The 17,867-nt window shown below is 36.4% G+C and overlaps 1 protein-coding gene across 1 annotated transcript in view; it reads right to left on the bottom strand.

The window, feature by feature from the left end:
* The window catches only part of plpp4 (phospholipid phosphatase 4), a 92,743-nt gene that overhangs the window by 12,755 nt on the left and 62,121 nt on the right, over positions 1–17,867 (bottom strand). Inside the window, exons 4-5 of the mRNA XM_026939066.3 lie at positions 14,271–14,334; positions 13,487–13,611 (exon numbers count right to left, since the gene is read on the bottom strand). Coding sequence (XP_026794867.3) covers positions 13,487–13,611; positions 14,271–14,334 — 189 coding nt within the window. The remainder of the gene's footprint in view (positions 1–13,486; positions 13,612–14,270; positions 14,335–17,867) is intronic.

Below are 17,867 nucleotides of genomic sequence, written 5' to 3' on the forward strand. Positions count from 1 at the left end.
TGCTGCTAAGATGCCTGAAGTGTAGAGTTTCAGGAAACTGTTTATATGATTTTTTTTTTTTTATTTTGATATTTATTTTGGATCCAAGGTTGAATTGTTTAAATATTGCACATACTGTCTTTTAATTAGTTTACAGTCTTCCAGGGATTAAATGCAGTACTATTTTTTTACACTGTAACGGTGATCAAAACCATTTAGCAGAAAAATCAAGCAAAAGTAAAAATAACATGATTTAATACCAAAATAAGAACCGTTACAATCAACTATATGCTTAAGTACTGTAACGAGAGTACATATAGTTTGATATTTTCCCCTTTAAGTATGTGATATCATGTACACTTTATTATTAAACAAATGATGCACTGCATTTCTTTCTGTCCACTGCCAAGTGCTTTCACTAGCTGAGATAATTGAGCAATCCAGGCCACTCCATTAGACCTGAGTGGCTCCAGTTATTCACAGATATCCACAGAACCAAAGTAGGACAAGCATAATTATACTTTATACATATTTATAGCAATTTAAGAATTCCTGCAGAACATAAACAGTGGGCTAATGAGGGCTCTGGGTCATTAAACAGGAGCTTGACTTGTTCAGCCATGCAGCAAGGTTATAGCAGAAGTTTAGGCATAGGAAACTGGGTCTTCCATACTTTTTAATCTGTGCTGTTTTCTGGAAAAAGAAGAAGAAGAAGAAAAGACAAAAGAGATTGGAAATGCAGTTGTAAGCATTTTCAAACAAGTTCCGTATCTTGATTTTAATCTTTTAGATTCTTTGTATTGATTCTGACCTGACAACCAAAACTAATCATATTCTGAATATAAATGAGATTCCAAATGCTATAAATGCATGCTGGGATTGAAAGTATGATGTGCAACAGGAAATTGTGATTTGAGTGTGAGATTCTGAGCTTTTTTGCCTGACGCCAGGGATATGGCAGCCATCTGAAAAGGGAGCAGGACAGAAAATCACAATACAGCCCCAGTGAACACACGACAAACACAAAACTCTGACTTTTCACCAGATTTTTTCACCAAAAATCTGATTCTAGTGTGTGAACGTAATATAAAATTTTAAATATAAAACGCATCAATTAAACATATGAGGTCCACTGGCTACATAAGTGAACAAACATGAGCAAAACTCATCTCTGTGTAGGCTGATTCTCAACCACAATTACTACAGCTACAGATCGCCATAAATAACCCCCAAACTATTTATCTTAAATGGACAAGGACTTAAATGCTAATGTAGCTGATTGCTATTTACAAAATGTTGTCTAACCAGCTACCTTATATGGTTGAAGAACACATAACATCCTTATAACAAAAATTGTTTGATTAATGTTAAAAAAAAAATGAAAGCTCATTACCGAGCCATTAGATGTGTTATTTCACACTGTATCATATTATTATTTCCTGCTTATTGTTGCATCAGTCATGACTAAGGTTTATGAGTACAACAGTTTATGGATTTGTTCATGATTGGCTGGGAGCATTCCTGTCCCAATATAGAGATAAAGCAATGCAATTATCTGAGATTCTTTACAAAGTAGTCATAAAAATACAATTTGTGTCACCATTACGACAGTTTTTGTTGCCTGACTCATGAGCAGAAACTTGCTAAAGTTTGATCATTGAAAAATGGCCTTGCACACAATACAAACAGTACAAAGAGACTTGATAGTTTTATTAAGCACTTGTATTAAAACTTTTCATGAACATTTTTTTAAAATATTGCCAATATATGTTATATTTAAAAAAAATTCAATCAGAAATAAATAGTGCATATAGTTGAAAAGTCTTTAAGTTCTTCATTTTCACTGAAACATTCTACAGTTTGCTTTAAGTGCCTATATAAGGGGTCGTCAACTTCAAGCCGAGCACTCAAAAAAATACATGAAAAATAAATTTATGTATTCTAAACATAAAACTTTGTGCCTTCTGTAACCTATCATCTGTTGTGGCCAATCATATATATTTATGTGAGTTATTTAGCTGAAGGCATTTCATAGAGGAAGCAAAGAGTTTTCACAAGCATCCATACATTTTTATTTCATTTATCCTCTCTGATTTGATTAGTGAACTGTCAACACGGCTTGTTAAAAAAAAAAAAAAAAAATCTTTAAAGATAATTAGACAGAGAAGGATATGTTTATTCTTCACTTCAAATTGATTTATCTTATTTATAACCATGAACTAATCACTGATGAGTGAGCATTAAATGCGACTGTTGTCATCATTCAGTCATATCTGTTGCATATCCGGACTTTTGTAAGCAAGGAAATTTATGCAAACTTTAGCTGAATACCTCTGCTGTATATTATTTAGGTTATCTATAATAATCAATATAGAAAAGGCGTTTATATATTTTAGTTAACAAAATTAAGAAGGCTTAGATGTGTTGGTTCTTTGTCAGTGTGTCTTGGTTGGAAAATGTATCTGATACCTTTGTTTAGGAGAAGTTTGAAAACGTAGGTTTGACCATACACTACATGGCCAAAAGTTTGTGGACACCTGACCATCACACACATACTTGCTTGTTGAACATCCCATTCCAGATTTAGTCCCCCTTTGCTGCTATAATAACCTCCACTCTTCAGGGAAGGCTTTCCACTAGATTTTGGTGCATGGCTGTGGGGATTTGTGTTCATTCATTTGTTGAAACAGTTTGGGGAAGACCCACATATTGGTGTGATGGTCAGGTGTCCACATACTTTTGGCCGTATATAATGTATTATGGGCATTAGCTGAAGATGTAGATGACTAAACTTAAACATTCAAATGGCAAATTAGTGCTATTTTTTTCTGTAAAGGATGAGCAGAAATATTATTAGACCCCTTAGGAACGGACCCATAACTGCAACTGCTTGTTAAAGCTCTATGGGGAACATTACAAAAGCTATTACCCTTGTGCTGATCTTATACAGATTGAAATCCACTCCAACAAAACTCTAATCTGCCTCATATATCTACTGCTCTGATACAGTAACTAATTAAGTTCAGCTTGGAACACAAAGACACTTCTAATTAGTTGAACACAAAATAAGCTGAGCTAGGACACGCAGAGGTTGTTGAGTATCATGAATATAATGTTGCTTTGTAGTTTATTTAAACTACAGAGTTGCATTAAATTAAAATAGCAGCCTGCACTGGTTCACTGTTCTCTATTACACATGCACTTATCACATTGTCAGTTACAGTAACAATGGAAGGTTGTGTGTACAGTAAATGTTTTCTTAGGCCAAACCTAAACATTTCTGCCAGAGTTATGGAAGTTTCTGTAACACTGATTTATTTCACACACACGTGTATGTTGATGAATGCCAACCAGCCGTAAGAGTGCAAAGCACATTTCATTTGCATTTAATGACGCCCACAAAACTCCATAAAAGGTAAAGCTAACAGTCAGCCCAAAGCAGGAAATGAGGCCAAAATGGCGAAAGAAATGTAATTACTCAGAGGCAGAAGTGAAAGTTATTCTGACTGGCAAGGAAGTACTACCTGAGATGACGTGAGGAACCATACTGAGCTCGTCAGAGTTACTGTCTGTGCAGAGTTTCAAATCTTCTCCCCGTGTCTATGTGGGTTTCCTGTGGGTTCTCTGGTTTCCTCCCACCTTCCAAAACATGCTATTAGGTGTACTAGCTAAATTACCCCTTATTAGCTAGTGTGTGTGTGAATGAGTGTGTGCACTGTGTCCTGGGTCCTATCCAGGGTGTATTCCTGCCTCACACCCACTGTTTCCAGGAGAGGCTCCGGATCCACGGTGACGCTGAACAGAATAAAGTTGTTAGCGTAGATGAACGAATAAACACTCCAATGAAAGAAAGGCAGCACAACACTACACATCTGAATAACCTCTATGAGAGTTACAGTTTGCTTTTAGTATCAAGAACATCTGGTATCAAGAAAATCAACATTCCAAGCAACTCTTTTTTTTTTTTTTACATTGCTACACAAGATCAGCAAATCAAATCAAGTGTCAAATGCAGCTAAACCTCTCTACTTAAAATTCTATCCTACATCACTCCTAATTAAAAACAGGATCTAAAAATTAAGAACGGCTCAATCCACTCGCTTAAATTCACTTTTGACGAAAGTCATTAGCATAGAGCTTCTGTAGTACAAGGTTATTCACATTCATACATGCATTACACAGCACATCATAAGGTTTACAGATTCAGATAAATGCACACGTTGTACACTAAATTACATCCATGCATTTTGGTTACGCATGCCCTCTTGACATTTGTGCAAAGTGCTGTCATTCTGTGCTGTTTCTCGGCTGCAACATTTCATTATAACGTTCCGTATGTGTCCTTGGTTATTCGAATTGGAAATCTGAAAGGCACATTGAAAGATATTCTTACTGTTTTAGTTATTTAAAAGAAAACTCATTTACGTCACCTTAAAATCCTAGGATGAACTTAACGCATCAGAATGTTCTCACCACAAGAACCAGATATACATAACGCACAGACGCATTAAACCATGCTAACACGTACACACACAAAGTGTACTAGAGCAGGGAGGGGCATGGCTAGAGTGGGTCTGCAGTTGGAGGGAGGTGTGTGGAGTAATGACTACTGATGCACATCTGAACCCTGTCCGTTATGTTTATGTGATCCCTCTCTCTTTCTTTCTGTCCCTGATTAGTGAGCTGAGCGTATGTGTGTGTATGTGTGTGTGTGTGTGGCAAAGCAAACTAAAGCAAAACCTGAGCAGAAAGTGGCAAGAAAACTAGAAGGCTGCTACTTTTGTTTTGAAAAGTTTTGCGTTACGGTTTATGTATTGTGCCAAATAAAAATGCTTACTTGAGTTCTTATCCTGGTTCTGCTGTGTTCTCTGAGTGGCATACTCCTGAGATTGGTACACATATATATATTTATTTATTTTCACAAACACACATGAATAAAAATAATGCCTAGTTGAACTTACATCTATAATACATTAATATTTAGTACCGTATATGTCAAATCTACACAGTTCTGCTAGGTCTACCAGCCTTCTACTGTATATAGTTACCCCTATTTCATGTCTTCCTTTTTTCTTTTTCATGCCTTTTTCCCATCCTAATGTACATGTATGCAGTATGTGTATTTGTATATATTTTCCCCCGTGAACATGCCTGTCTGTTCTACTTCCTGCTTTGTTTACATCCCCCCCTTTGAATTTTTGCTTAACTACTATTAATCAATCCCATAAAGCTGTTGTGAAAGGGAGCAATTATTATACAATCTTTCACGATTACATTCCATCATTACATTACATGCCATCATACCAAGAAAAATGTTAGCATTTATACAATAGGTTTACTGTGCCCTTCAGAATTATTGCCACCCTTCATGAAAATGAATGAAAATGAATTCATCTATAAAAAAGCATCTTTTTTTTTTCCCGTAGTGCAGATTATTTTTGATCTGACCACAAAACACCCTGCCATAACACCCTGCCAGTTATACTTCTAACGACGCTTGGTGAATTTTGTGAGATGCTCTCAGGAAGGGTTTCTTTCTTGCAATTTTCCCAAACAGCTTGTTGTTATGAAAGTGTCATTTAACAGTTGATTTTGAAACCCACAAGAATCAATTAAACTGTGAGACAGTGTGCTCATTGGTCCAATTTCTGACAAAATTGACACAGATTTCCAACTGTTTCAAACATGTGAACCTTTTTTTAAAGCCCTAATTATGATGAATGGTATTATATCTGTTTATGACTTCAACGCCTCCAAATTCCCCAGAGCTCAAGCCTATCGAGCTTCTGTGGGGTGTGCTGGCCATCAAGTGCGATCCATGGAGGCCCCACCTCGCAACTTACAGGACTTAAAGGATCTGCTGCTAATGTCTTGGTGCCAGATACCACAGCACACCCTTCAGAGGTCTTGTTGAGTCCATGTCTCGATGGGTCAGAGCTGTTTTGATGGCACAAGGGGGACCTACACAATATTAGACAGGTGGATTTAATGTTATAGCTGATCAGTATATATATATTACCTGATTTGTGTAACCCAGTCTAACAGAAAAAAAAGTTACATGCAACTTATGCAACTGAAGCACCTTCTATACATTAAATGTCACAAGCACAAGCACAAAATATTAAAACTTTCAGATCGATATGTGGGAGGCACATATGCAAACTGTTGTAATTCCTACACCGTTCACCTGATTTGGATGTAAATACCCTCAAATTAAAGCTGACACTCTGCAGTTAAAGCACATCTTGTTCGTTTCAAATCCATTGTGGTGGTGTATAGAGCCAAAAATGTTAGAATTGTGTCGATGTCCCAATATTTATGGACCTGACTGTATGATTAGAATAAGCCTAACTTCTCGTCTTCTCTGCAAACACCATTGGGCTTGTAAGTCACGGTCTAATGCGATACCGTAATGCAGGTATTTTCAAAATGTAGATAGGTTTTAAGCTGTAAATGCTTTAGGCTACTGAGAATATAAAAACTTTCTAATCAAGTCTAATCATACTGTATGTTATGAAAAACACAAACTTTAGTGATTGTGCTCAATATGTTTAAAAAAGAGGAAAAATTATTTATTACATATTTATGTTATTCAAATAGCATAGTAGTAGAGGTGGGCTTGGTTAAATAACGCTGGTGCAGATCGTGCTATACGGAGCGTTCGAGTGAAAGTGAGAAATGATATTCAACTTATAAAAGGTGCTGCAAATAAGTTGAATGCAAATGTTTTTTGGGTGAGACTGGGCTAGTTTTGTGTAGGCCAACATCCATCTGTCTCTTTTTGTCTTCAAAGTGCTTATTTTTTTCCCACTGTAATGGATAACTAAGGCGTGTGTGTAAATTTATATTTATAACCAGGGGAAACCAAGGAAAGTGTTTCAAGAATGACAATTTGTTTGCATTTATTTAAAATATTCCTTAGGGGTGTAAACAATTCTGGCACATATACAAGGGTGAGGCAAATAAAAACGTTCAAAGAGTGACATAAATTAGAACTGAATTGATTTTTTCCCAGAAGAATCCAGACACTCATTAAGTGTTGGAACACTTGCAATGAACCAGATGGAAATTATGTAGAAAAATAATGATACGCTTTTGTGACATTTATTTGCAATAAACAATGCAGACTAAAAAAATTAGGCTTTCATTTGACCTCTTGTTCTCTACGTATGTTAAGAGTTTGCTATGTAATTTTGAAATTATTAGTGCAATTGTGTTATCTGTAGAAGCAACTTGGTCACATGATTTCTAATTCATAAGAATTTACATAAGCTGTATTTAAAAGTTACGACTTTGTTTGGTGGAATTCCTATAAATAACCAAAGATTGATAGATGATTTATAGTTTTATTGACTGTCCAGTCTGCAATACTGCGATTATAATATGAACAATGATATAAATACTGATACTCATAATAGGGAGTGTGTTCGGTAATTTTCCGCATCTCTAGATTCTTGATTCTTGATACATGACTCAATTTAGGTCAAGTAGTCTTTGGAGTAGCTTCTTAGGACATGAGATGAAGATTTCACTCATTGTCAAAATCACAACAAAAACAAAAATTAAAAAAGGAATATCAAATAAGCATATAAATAACTTTCGACTTGGTAGGGGGCTTGGTAGGAGAATCCTGTTAGTCATTAAAATGATTTAATTTAAAGTTTTGCGTCTCATTTGGGTGGAAACAGTTATTCGTTTGACCTGACGCTGGGAAAGATTTGAAGGTTGAAAAGTTTAGACACGCTGCAAATGCATTTATTTAGAAGTGCTGATGCCCGCATTAATAATATACAGGCAATTTCGACTATGCAAAGCCCACCTGGTGCTTACACATACATCTCACAGATCCTCCTGCTGCATTCAAGTGGGATGTTCAGAAGTGATGATAATGTTCGGATAACGCATTCTGTTTTCCCTGACAGGCATGGAGGAGGCGTACAAAGTCTTAGTGTCAAACTCCTTCATTTTCAGCGGTACCTTACTGAAGAGCTGACTCATTTGTTTCATTTTTTTTATGAAGGTTTTCAATCACCCAGAGCAATTTGGGTTAGGGTTAATTATTAGTCATACACACTAGTAAATACTGATTCACTGAAATGAAAATTGTTTTCATTGTTTTTTACAAAAAAAAAAAACTTTTTTTCTTTGCTTGAATGAAACATCATTAAAAAACTAAGAAAACTTAGAAAAAAAACACTTATTGTGGCTAAAGTATGCAATATAATAATTGTATAAAAGGAAATTGCAAGGTAATTTAGCTGGAAAAAAATGATTACTGCTAAAGCAGGCAATGAAAAAGAAGAGATGCTTTAGCCGTTTAAACATGCTCCATTAGCTGACAAATTCCTACTTCCTCAACAAAAGAAAGCAGTTGGTCATGATCCAAGGCACAAATTCTTCATAATTTGTGCTTTGGCACTGATATCTATTATTTTTTTATCTTTTCAAAAACTGTTGCTTCATTTCAGCCAGGAAAAGTCAGCGAATTGCATTAATATTGACTCTGTAGGATGTTCATAAACCTTTCAAACCTACAGCAGCAAAACCTTGTGTTGAATTAACACCCAGAGTGTTGATTTAACACTTTTGGAGTTCCTTTATGTCCAATTGGACATATGTAAACACTGTAGGGTGTTAATTCAACACTGGGTGTTAATCCAACAGTGGGGATTTTGCTGTGTATGTGCTCTTGGAGTTGAGTGTGTGCCCTGGCCTGTCTGCACAACTGTTTCTGCTCTTTGGTGGGTATTAAAACAGGCGAGCCCACTGTGTAAACGAAGTGATTGCACAAGCATGCTTTCGGGATGTTCCTGTGTAATCGCTATCCTGGATTGCTCTAAGAGGCGTGTCACTTGTGGACAATCGCCATATTTTACAGGTTGAACTTTGATATTACATCATACGGCCAAAATTATGTGGACACCTGACCATCACATCCATGTGTGTGCCTTCCAAAATATAGCATAAAGCTTTCCCAGAGAAGTGGAATGGGATGGGAATGGGATGTTCAACAAGCACATACAGTATGATTGTGATGGTTAGGTGTCCACATACATGTAGTGTGTGTGGATTGTGGATTGCCTCTGTTAGTTCTGAAGGAAACCGCCACAGTGCTCTGGAATGAAAGGTAGTAGAAAAGAAAGTTACATATGTGACATATGGATTGTCAGGCCACCTGGAGTGAAATTTAGTCAAGAAAAATGTGGGAGCAATTTCCACCCAAAAAATGTAGTAAATTTAACTAAAAATATTTAAATATTGTTTAAAAAGATTAAACCAAGGATTATTCTCATAAAAATCTAAGTAAATGTAACTAGCAGTTTTCTTTTTTTTATATAGGTAAATTTTACTCACACTTGAGTTAAGTGATCTACATACATCTCAACACTGTAAAAAGTACACAGTATTATTATTTAATGGTCACTAATACCTTTAATGGCTCCACCAATAGGCAGCACTACAACAACCCTTTATACAGACTAAACTGGCAGAACCTAACAGGACTATTTAACTAACTTCCGAGTACACACATACACACACCACACACCTGACTGAGAAACATAAAGAGGGTGAACCAAGGAAACATGATCTTTCAAAACATTTCATAATACAATAGCCTTAGGCCTTAAAGCTGACATAAAACAAGAAATATTGAAAACAAATCATTCATAACGCTAAAAATGAAAGCAGTTTAAAGTTCTGTGAACGCATATGCAAATCAAGCTCAAAAACCACACCCCCACGTACGTATGCAATCGGCTCAAGTAAACATTACTTCTTTTCTTCTAGTTCTGAGCACTTGTATATGCACATATTTACATTAATTCATTTTAGTACAGAACTGAAAGCAATAAAGTCATTCTAATAATTTGCATTATTGTTTAAATTCAGTCTTCAGCTACCAATCTGTTCTTTATGACCATCTGCCAGATTGGATTAAAAAGGCAGATCTATTAATGGTCATTTATATTAAAACTGGGCAATGGCATCTTAATTTAATAATTTTGAATATTTTCAGGCCTGCTTTTTCTTTACAAATCATGCATGAAATTCATGACAAAAAATCATAATGTTTAACAAGCCATTTGCTTTTGTTTGACCTTAATCACTAGAGAAATCGCAATGTGCCAAATATTTGCCTTATGAGCAGTAACCTGTTAATCAGTATAATGTGTCTCTTAAGTTATTGAGTGCTATTAAATTAATGAGTGTAATATAATATATTGAAATAGAATATTAGAAAGCGTAAGAACAAGATAAGTGTCAGACAAACTCTATAATAAAAAATGGAGATGGCCTACTATGAAGTATCAAAAGAAACTTAAGAAGTTAAGTCTATATTGAAATTAAATGTAAATATTAATATGATGCAAAATGCAGCTCTGACTATGACTTACTGCAAGATTTGTGCATTTTGTGCAATGTGGAGACAGATGCTGTATTGTCTGCCTATAATGCCTCAGGACATGCTGCTAGGGTTACAGTGATGCATAGCCAATAGATCAAAATGACATGCAGCTTCACTATGCATTGTACGCCAGTTTCATGGTGTACTTCGTGCTTAGTTTAATGCCGCGCTCAAGGCGAAGTTGCAACTTGTAATTCCTCGCCTACAACAGGGAAAAGCCACCGAAAAAACGTCCTATCAACTTGCAATTTCAACTTTTCAACTTGGGTAGTCTTCTCAACTTCTCAACCAGTTCCTTCCCTGTTTACAGAGTGCCGTCAAATCAACATGGCCGCTCACGCTGTGAACAGTGTAAAGTCCTCCTTCTCTACTTTTAAATGAGTTTATAACAGTATTGGCGTTAGAACAGACACGGTACTTGGTAAAATCCATAATACTGACCATATTAATCACTGTTTTGAGAAGGTAATCATCAACATTATAGTTATCACTAACGTTAGCCGGCTAGCTTGTTGCTAACGCTTGCTAACAGTACTTGCTATTGTCTGCTAGCTAGATTATTGCTATTGTACTCTGGCTCGCTTGTTGTGCTCCATTTTCAGTCCAAAATGTTGCATGAATGTCTGAAGATCACTATAATAAAACAGTTCCAATAGCCACTCTATTGCCTGTAACTTTAAAACTGCAGTTAAAGTAGCTTTTTATGAGCTTTATGTGCTCTCACAGTCAAACACAAGACACACTTTTGTGGAGGCGTCCATGTTTTTTTTTTTCCCACTTCACACATTAAACGTGACGAGGTGGGAAATGATGTCATTACAACTTGCAAATTACCAATTACAAGGAACCACAAATGCAGCATTAGACTTACAATTGAGAGTCACTGGTTTTTTTTTGTCTCAAGAGTTAAGAACTGGAGTTAAGAAGAGTTAATACCCAGATTTATTTGGGACAAACATCTTACTCATAATTCGATATAAAGATAGATGGATGGAGGGGTTTCTTCTCATTTGTCTACCTCAAGTATGTCATTTATAAGCAAGAGCAGTTTTGGGATAACAGACAACATTCTGATCCACTTCAACATACTTCAAATATTTCAAAAGGGCTTCAATTGCATAACACAAAGATAGTGAGACATTTACAGAGGATTTTAGACCAGGTGTCAAATACACATACAACAACTTGATGTACCACTTGATACATGTCTAATACAGATGTCTAATCCTTAATGAATGGCTGTTTTTAAGTTGGGACATTAGTTGACTTATTCATGCAATTATCCAGTCAGCCAATCACTTGGCAGCAGGGCAATGCACAATATCATGCAAGTATAGGTCAAGATTTTCAGTTAATTTTCACATCAATCTGATGTGGGGAAAAGAAATATCAGTGACTTTGACTGTGGTATGGTTGTTGGTGCCAGATGGGGTGGTTTGAGTATTTCAGAAACTGCTGATCTCCTGGGATTTTTCGCAGAGTTTACACAGAATGGTGTGAAAAACAAAAAACATCCAGCAAGCAGCAGTTCTGCAGACTGTTATCCCTTGTTAATGAGAGAGGTCAGAGGACAGAGGAGGAAAGGGAGGCCAGACTGGTTTGAGCTGCCAGGAAGGCTATGGTAACTTAAATAACCACTCTTTACAACCGTGGTGAGCAGAAAAGCATCTCAGAATGCACATGTTGAACCTTGAGGCAGATGGGCTACAACAGCAAAACAACATATAATTTCAGAACATATTCCAGAACATATTCCACTCCTGTCAGCCAAGAACAAGAATCTGAGGCTACAGTGGGCACAGGGACCAAACCTAAAGCGTTAAAAGCTTTCTCATGTAACTTTATGTACTAAAGGCACCGTGATGTGATCCTCATGCCTGGGTTATTCAAAGATGCTTGGATGCCATGGCACATAATTTTACAGTATAACATAATTTTACAGTATTTTCACTATAACATGCCAGATGAGATTTTCTACATTTTATTTGATTATTCCTTTCTGCATATTCCTTCCACCACGAACACAGTCAGAATCCTGTGGAACCTTCTATGAGGCTTGGCATTACTTGACTCAAGTACCGCAGCGTTTCTGCAGCTGGTGCTTCAGATTGGGAATTTGTCTATATTTATAAATAGATCGTTAATTAAATCTGACCTATTCCAGTGCTAATATGAATAAAAATCTACCCATAAATAGAGTTCACATAACAACCTGTGGGTGAAGTTCCATTTTTGACCTGATTTTATCCTTAAAAATTAAAAAAAAAAATTATACACCCACATGGTACCAGTAATTTCAGTAAAAAAAAACAAAAAGAACTGCAGAAGGCTGTAAAACTGCAAAGGTTTTGTACCATTTTTAAGAATTAAGAAAAAAAAATTATTTTCAGACACCTTTGACACAACACAAGTACCTCTAATGCAGCTTCACTGAAATTTTCTTTCCTCTCAATTCATTTTTCATGAATTGGATAACTGTAGCTTGCTGAAGTTTTCCTTTGATTCTCTCACTATCGCAATACCTGAATAAATCTGGGCATGTTTCATGTCAGTTAGATATGAGTGTATGTGAGTGTAGATTGAGGTGTGTCATAGGCACATGGCATGTAAAAAAGGGGCTAGTGGGCAAGAAGTTCACTGCTCGTTTGATGCCGTATAGCAATTTAATGAGAACTAAAGTCCTGTCGGTACTCCACGCATCTAATAAATCTAGCACATGCTATGCTTTTTCGAAAGCTTTTTTTTTTTCTTTTTATATGTGCGCTAAGTGTTTTGCTTCAATAAAAGCCTTATAGCTCCAGGAATCTATTCCTTTCATCACATTCTACAAGAAAGTGGACTTTATTTGGCACCAGCCGTCTCTGTGACCTGTTCATCCAGGATCATAATTTCATGTGAAATAAACCTCTTGTATGCTGAACTTCAAAACATCTTTTAAAGCTCAAACTACTTCATTTACCCAGTTACTGACTGGACAATAGAGTCAGGCTAAGAAAGTTTTGGACTCCTGAGGCAACTAAAAGTTACTTTCAGGAATAAATAGGGTATGCATCAGCACAATATAGTCTCCAAGGTGTTTCAGAGAGATATTACACTTACAGGATGAGTGGCTGCTGGGAAAACTCTTTCGGCCCTCAGACACCAGGCCTGGTTCTCCTGTGCACAGCATTTTCGCATTCACCTGGCCGTCTGGGAAGCAGCGGTAAAAGTAATCTGGTCTTGGCCTGAAACGTAAAATGAGCTTGAAGTCCTCGAGTTTATACGAGTGCACAAGTTACAGTGCAAGCAGTTTGCAATCACAATGATCCAAGGATATGTAATGTAATCTATTTCTTAAAAATTAATTAGCTGAATTTGCTGACTTTCAAACAAGGCATACCTAAATGTGTCTATTTGGTTTTTGAGCATATGCTATTTGGTTACAGGTTAAAGCTACACTTCTATAAACTCAACTCAAAATACTATGTGCAGCTATGAACAGGCGATAAAAATATAATTATTACTGGGGCAGTAAGTTCAAACCTGGTAATATATTGAAATATATGTTGGGCCTGGGCTTTAAATGCATGGCAACTACTAGTCATTAAAATGAGCAGAAAAACAAACCAGATTTACAGGGTTTGCCATACATATCAGTAAAGCATTAAATAATAATTAACAATAGGATTACTAATCCTATTAGTGGACACAGAATAATCTTTTCATTAGCTCATTATAAGTTTTTTAAGTATTAAAACTTTCTTCATCATTTCCACATAGTTCTGATAAATTACATACTGGCAAGTCCAAGTCCTACATTACATCAGTGAAAAGATGTCATTAAAGCAATATGAAATTCATAAGTGCTGATGCAAACAGAAATACAAACCGAATCATGTATTACCTGCCAACTATCAACTTAATGGTGTTTGTGAAGACGCCGTTCAGTGCTAGTGCGAGAGACACAGCTGTAGAATAGAACACAGATTAGATTTTAGACATTAAAAAAAAAAGATATCAAGACACATGACAAATGCCAGTGTGAAGTTTAGACAGCATACACTAATGCCACTTACAGATTAGTTATTTTGTTTACATGAAAGAGGCAATGCTCGGTAGAATTTACTAATAAACCAGCGTGCACTTTTTATGTAAGTCTTTTAAAGTTTGTACGTTATTTTCACTCAGAAGAGGATGGGTTCCTCTCACAGTTTCTTCCTCATGATGTCTCAGGGAGTTTTTCCTTGCCACTTTTGACTCTGGCTGCTCATTAGGGATCTAAATCGGCATCATTATTTCTACTTTGTGACAATGTCTATTGTTAAACGGTCTACACAAATATTTAACTGAAGCTTTTATTGAAATAATGTATGTTTGAACCTCCCTTTCTCAATGTGATAATAATGTTCTCTCGTATGTGCATGCCAAGGAATCTGTAACTGCCGCCAACCTCGCCTGCATATCATCTTTGCAGCTTTCTGTTTCTGTCAGCTGTTATATTCCTTATTCTCCACGACATTCTTGAAGATGATATTCTTCTTGACATATCTGTTTCAACCTGGCCACTGTCACATCTGGATCCAGTGCCAATCCAGAAGCCAGTGTGAATCCAATCTAACATATATACACAGGACCTCTCTCTATCACTAAACCTTGCAAGGTTTGACATTTCTGTGCGTATTTCTAAGCATTGTTTTCCCTGCTGATTATCTCTGGGTTTTTTTGACGTACGGTTTCACTATCCACTTTGATATTTATTGCATTGTTTTGCCTGATGATCGACCTCTGCCTGTTTGACCATGATTCACGTTATGATTGGAACGGTAATAAATGTTTTGCACTTAAATCCATCTGCCTCCACCGCTCATGACAGATAGATTGCTTGGCTAATCTTTACTCATTCTGCTTGACATATCTGTTATAACTCTGCAAGATGTCAAGCACTCCTTCTGAAAATTAGGTCTGGAAACTGACAGAGTCATGACAACCCCCCCCCCCCCCCCCCCTTTCTTTCTTTTCCACTGGAAGTATCTTTTTGTGTTATAATGTCTTATATTTTTTAGGAAATGTAGTATATACCTATGTTCATGGGGAAAAGAAAGTACACCCTCCTTCAATTCTATGTTTTTAATTATCAGAGCCTAAATAACAATTGTGTGGTCGTCACCAACTTCTATAAACAAACAAATAACCTCAGGTGACAAAAAAAAAAACAGATTTCAATATGTAGTCATTTTTTTCCAAAAAAAGGAAACCAGCATTCAGAAACCAGGTGGGAAACAAGAAGTACACCCTATAATTCAGTAACATGTACAACCACCTTTAGCAACAATAACTTGAAATAAATATTTTCTGTAGTATCAGTCTTTCAGATCATTCTGGAGAAATTTTGGCCCACTCTTCTTTACAACATTGCTTCAGTTCATTGATATTGAGCTAATTCATTTGTGCGCAGCTCCTTACATGTTACTGAATTATAGGGTGTACTTATTTTTGCCAACCTGGTTTCTGAATGTTGGTTTACTTTTTGGAAAAAAATGACTACATTTTGAAATCTATTGTGTTTTTTTTTTGTTGTTCGTGTTACCTGAGGTTTTGAGAGTGAAAACAGCTCAAGATGGTCAGAGTGCTTCATTCTCCATTTTTATAAAAACTAACTCCAGGTTTGTACCAAGGGCAGGCACATAATTTCACACAAGCAGATTTCCTGATCATGATGTTGATGTTGAGGCATGAATGGTCTGTTGTAAGGTTGATGTGATTTTCCTCATCACTTTTACTTTAGCTTTTTGATCTGTCTTAAAAATAGAATTTATCCACATGGTCCATTTTTATTAAAAGAGAGAGAGAGAGAGAGAGAGAGAGAGAGAAAAGGGGGGGAAAAATTGTGGGAGTCTGTAGTTTTAAGTGAACTGCATTGAGCCCTGCTGTTTAATTGAGTCTCATTTTTTAATCTTCTTTTGATAAATCAAATAACCAGGACTCTCATTTATCAAAACGTGCGTAAAAACAAGTACTCAATTTGTGCAGAAGAGCCGCCCATATACAATGTACACAACGCCCGTACGCCACAACTGTACGCAACGGCCACTGATAAATCCCACACCTTCTAAACTGATGTATGGCCACACTCATTTGCATAAAGAAACGCCCTCAAATTGCCATATATGGTAAACAACTTCCCTGTAAGATGCACAGTAGCGTGCTCGCAATGCTGCTTGTTTCAGGTGACATGGAACATGCCAAAAGATCTAAGAAGATGAACTTCACTGACAGTGAAGTAGAGATACTGTTGCATGAAGTAGCACAAAACAAAAATGGTTTATTTAGCACTTTTGTGAGTAGTCTGTCTAATAAATAAATAAAATAAATACGACTTAAAAATGTGTATAGTTTATGAGAATGTGTGCGCATTCAATTTCGCCAAATACATTCTGCCATTCTGAGATGGCATGAAAATTCGTCATTTTTGCGTGGGTTTTTTTCCCCGCTGCTTTTTGTTGCTTTTTCTGCATTACATTTTGGAAATGTAATGCATTACAGTGTGAGAGATACGAATGAAGGTAAGACATGTCATTATTCAACTCGCAGTTGGTTGGGAAATGCCAGTACTGTCTCCAATTTCTCTCTGAAACGTAGTCATAAGTAAAAGCCCTAGAAGAGAGATCAACTAAAACCGCACTGGGCAAACGAAATCGACTGATGATCCACTCCTCAGTCTCAGCACAGAGCTTCCAGTGGTGCTAAAACTACATTCCCTCTGCAAAGCTGCATGAGTCAAACAAGTCAAACACAATCTTCAAACTAGGCATAATCCCCATCGCTCTTTAAATGTTCCTTTTATGTGATTTTACTTTACAGTCTGTCATCTATCCTGTGTCATCTATCTGCATCTTGTAAGCACTGAAATCAGTAATTACTCACTCAGTTACACGGATATGATAGACAGCACATGATACAGAAGCTCTGCATAGTTTAGTGTAATAGCATTTTAGCAGTTTACCTGCGATTACACATTTCTTCCACTAGGGGTTTTTGCATACACATGGTCAGGAGTGTGTGCGGAAATATACGCACATTCTCACGCATAAGCAAAACTTGATAAATCCTATTCGATGCATAGAAACGTATGTACGCACAATTTACACACAAAAATATGTTTACACACATTTAATAAATGAAGCTCCAGATTTGTTACAAGCCATAAGTGAAGTTTAATATGCATGCTGTTGAGAGAAAGGTGAGGTGAGATATGGTTGAGATGAGGAAATCATATAACCTGTATTAAAGCCAGACCACGGTCTTATGCTGCATTGTACTATTAATTTCTCCTTACAAAAATCTGTACGACGACAGTCATTGCATTTTTATCACAAGTATGCTTATGTACAATTATGTTAACTGGCACACTCTCTCTCTTAGGACTCATTATTTTGAGTATATTTTCTGTTCTGCAATGCTACATCAACATACTCTTAATACAATGCCATCACCTGAACCC

The sequence above is a fragment of the Pangasianodon hypophthalmus genome, chromosome 3, assembly GCF_027358585.1.
Source record: "Pangasianodon hypophthalmus isolate fPanHyp1 chromosome 3, fPanHyp1.pri, whole genome shotgun sequence".
NCBI lineage: Eukaryota > Metazoa > Chordata > Actinopteri > Siluriformes > Pangasiidae > Pangasianodon > Pangasianodon hypophthalmus.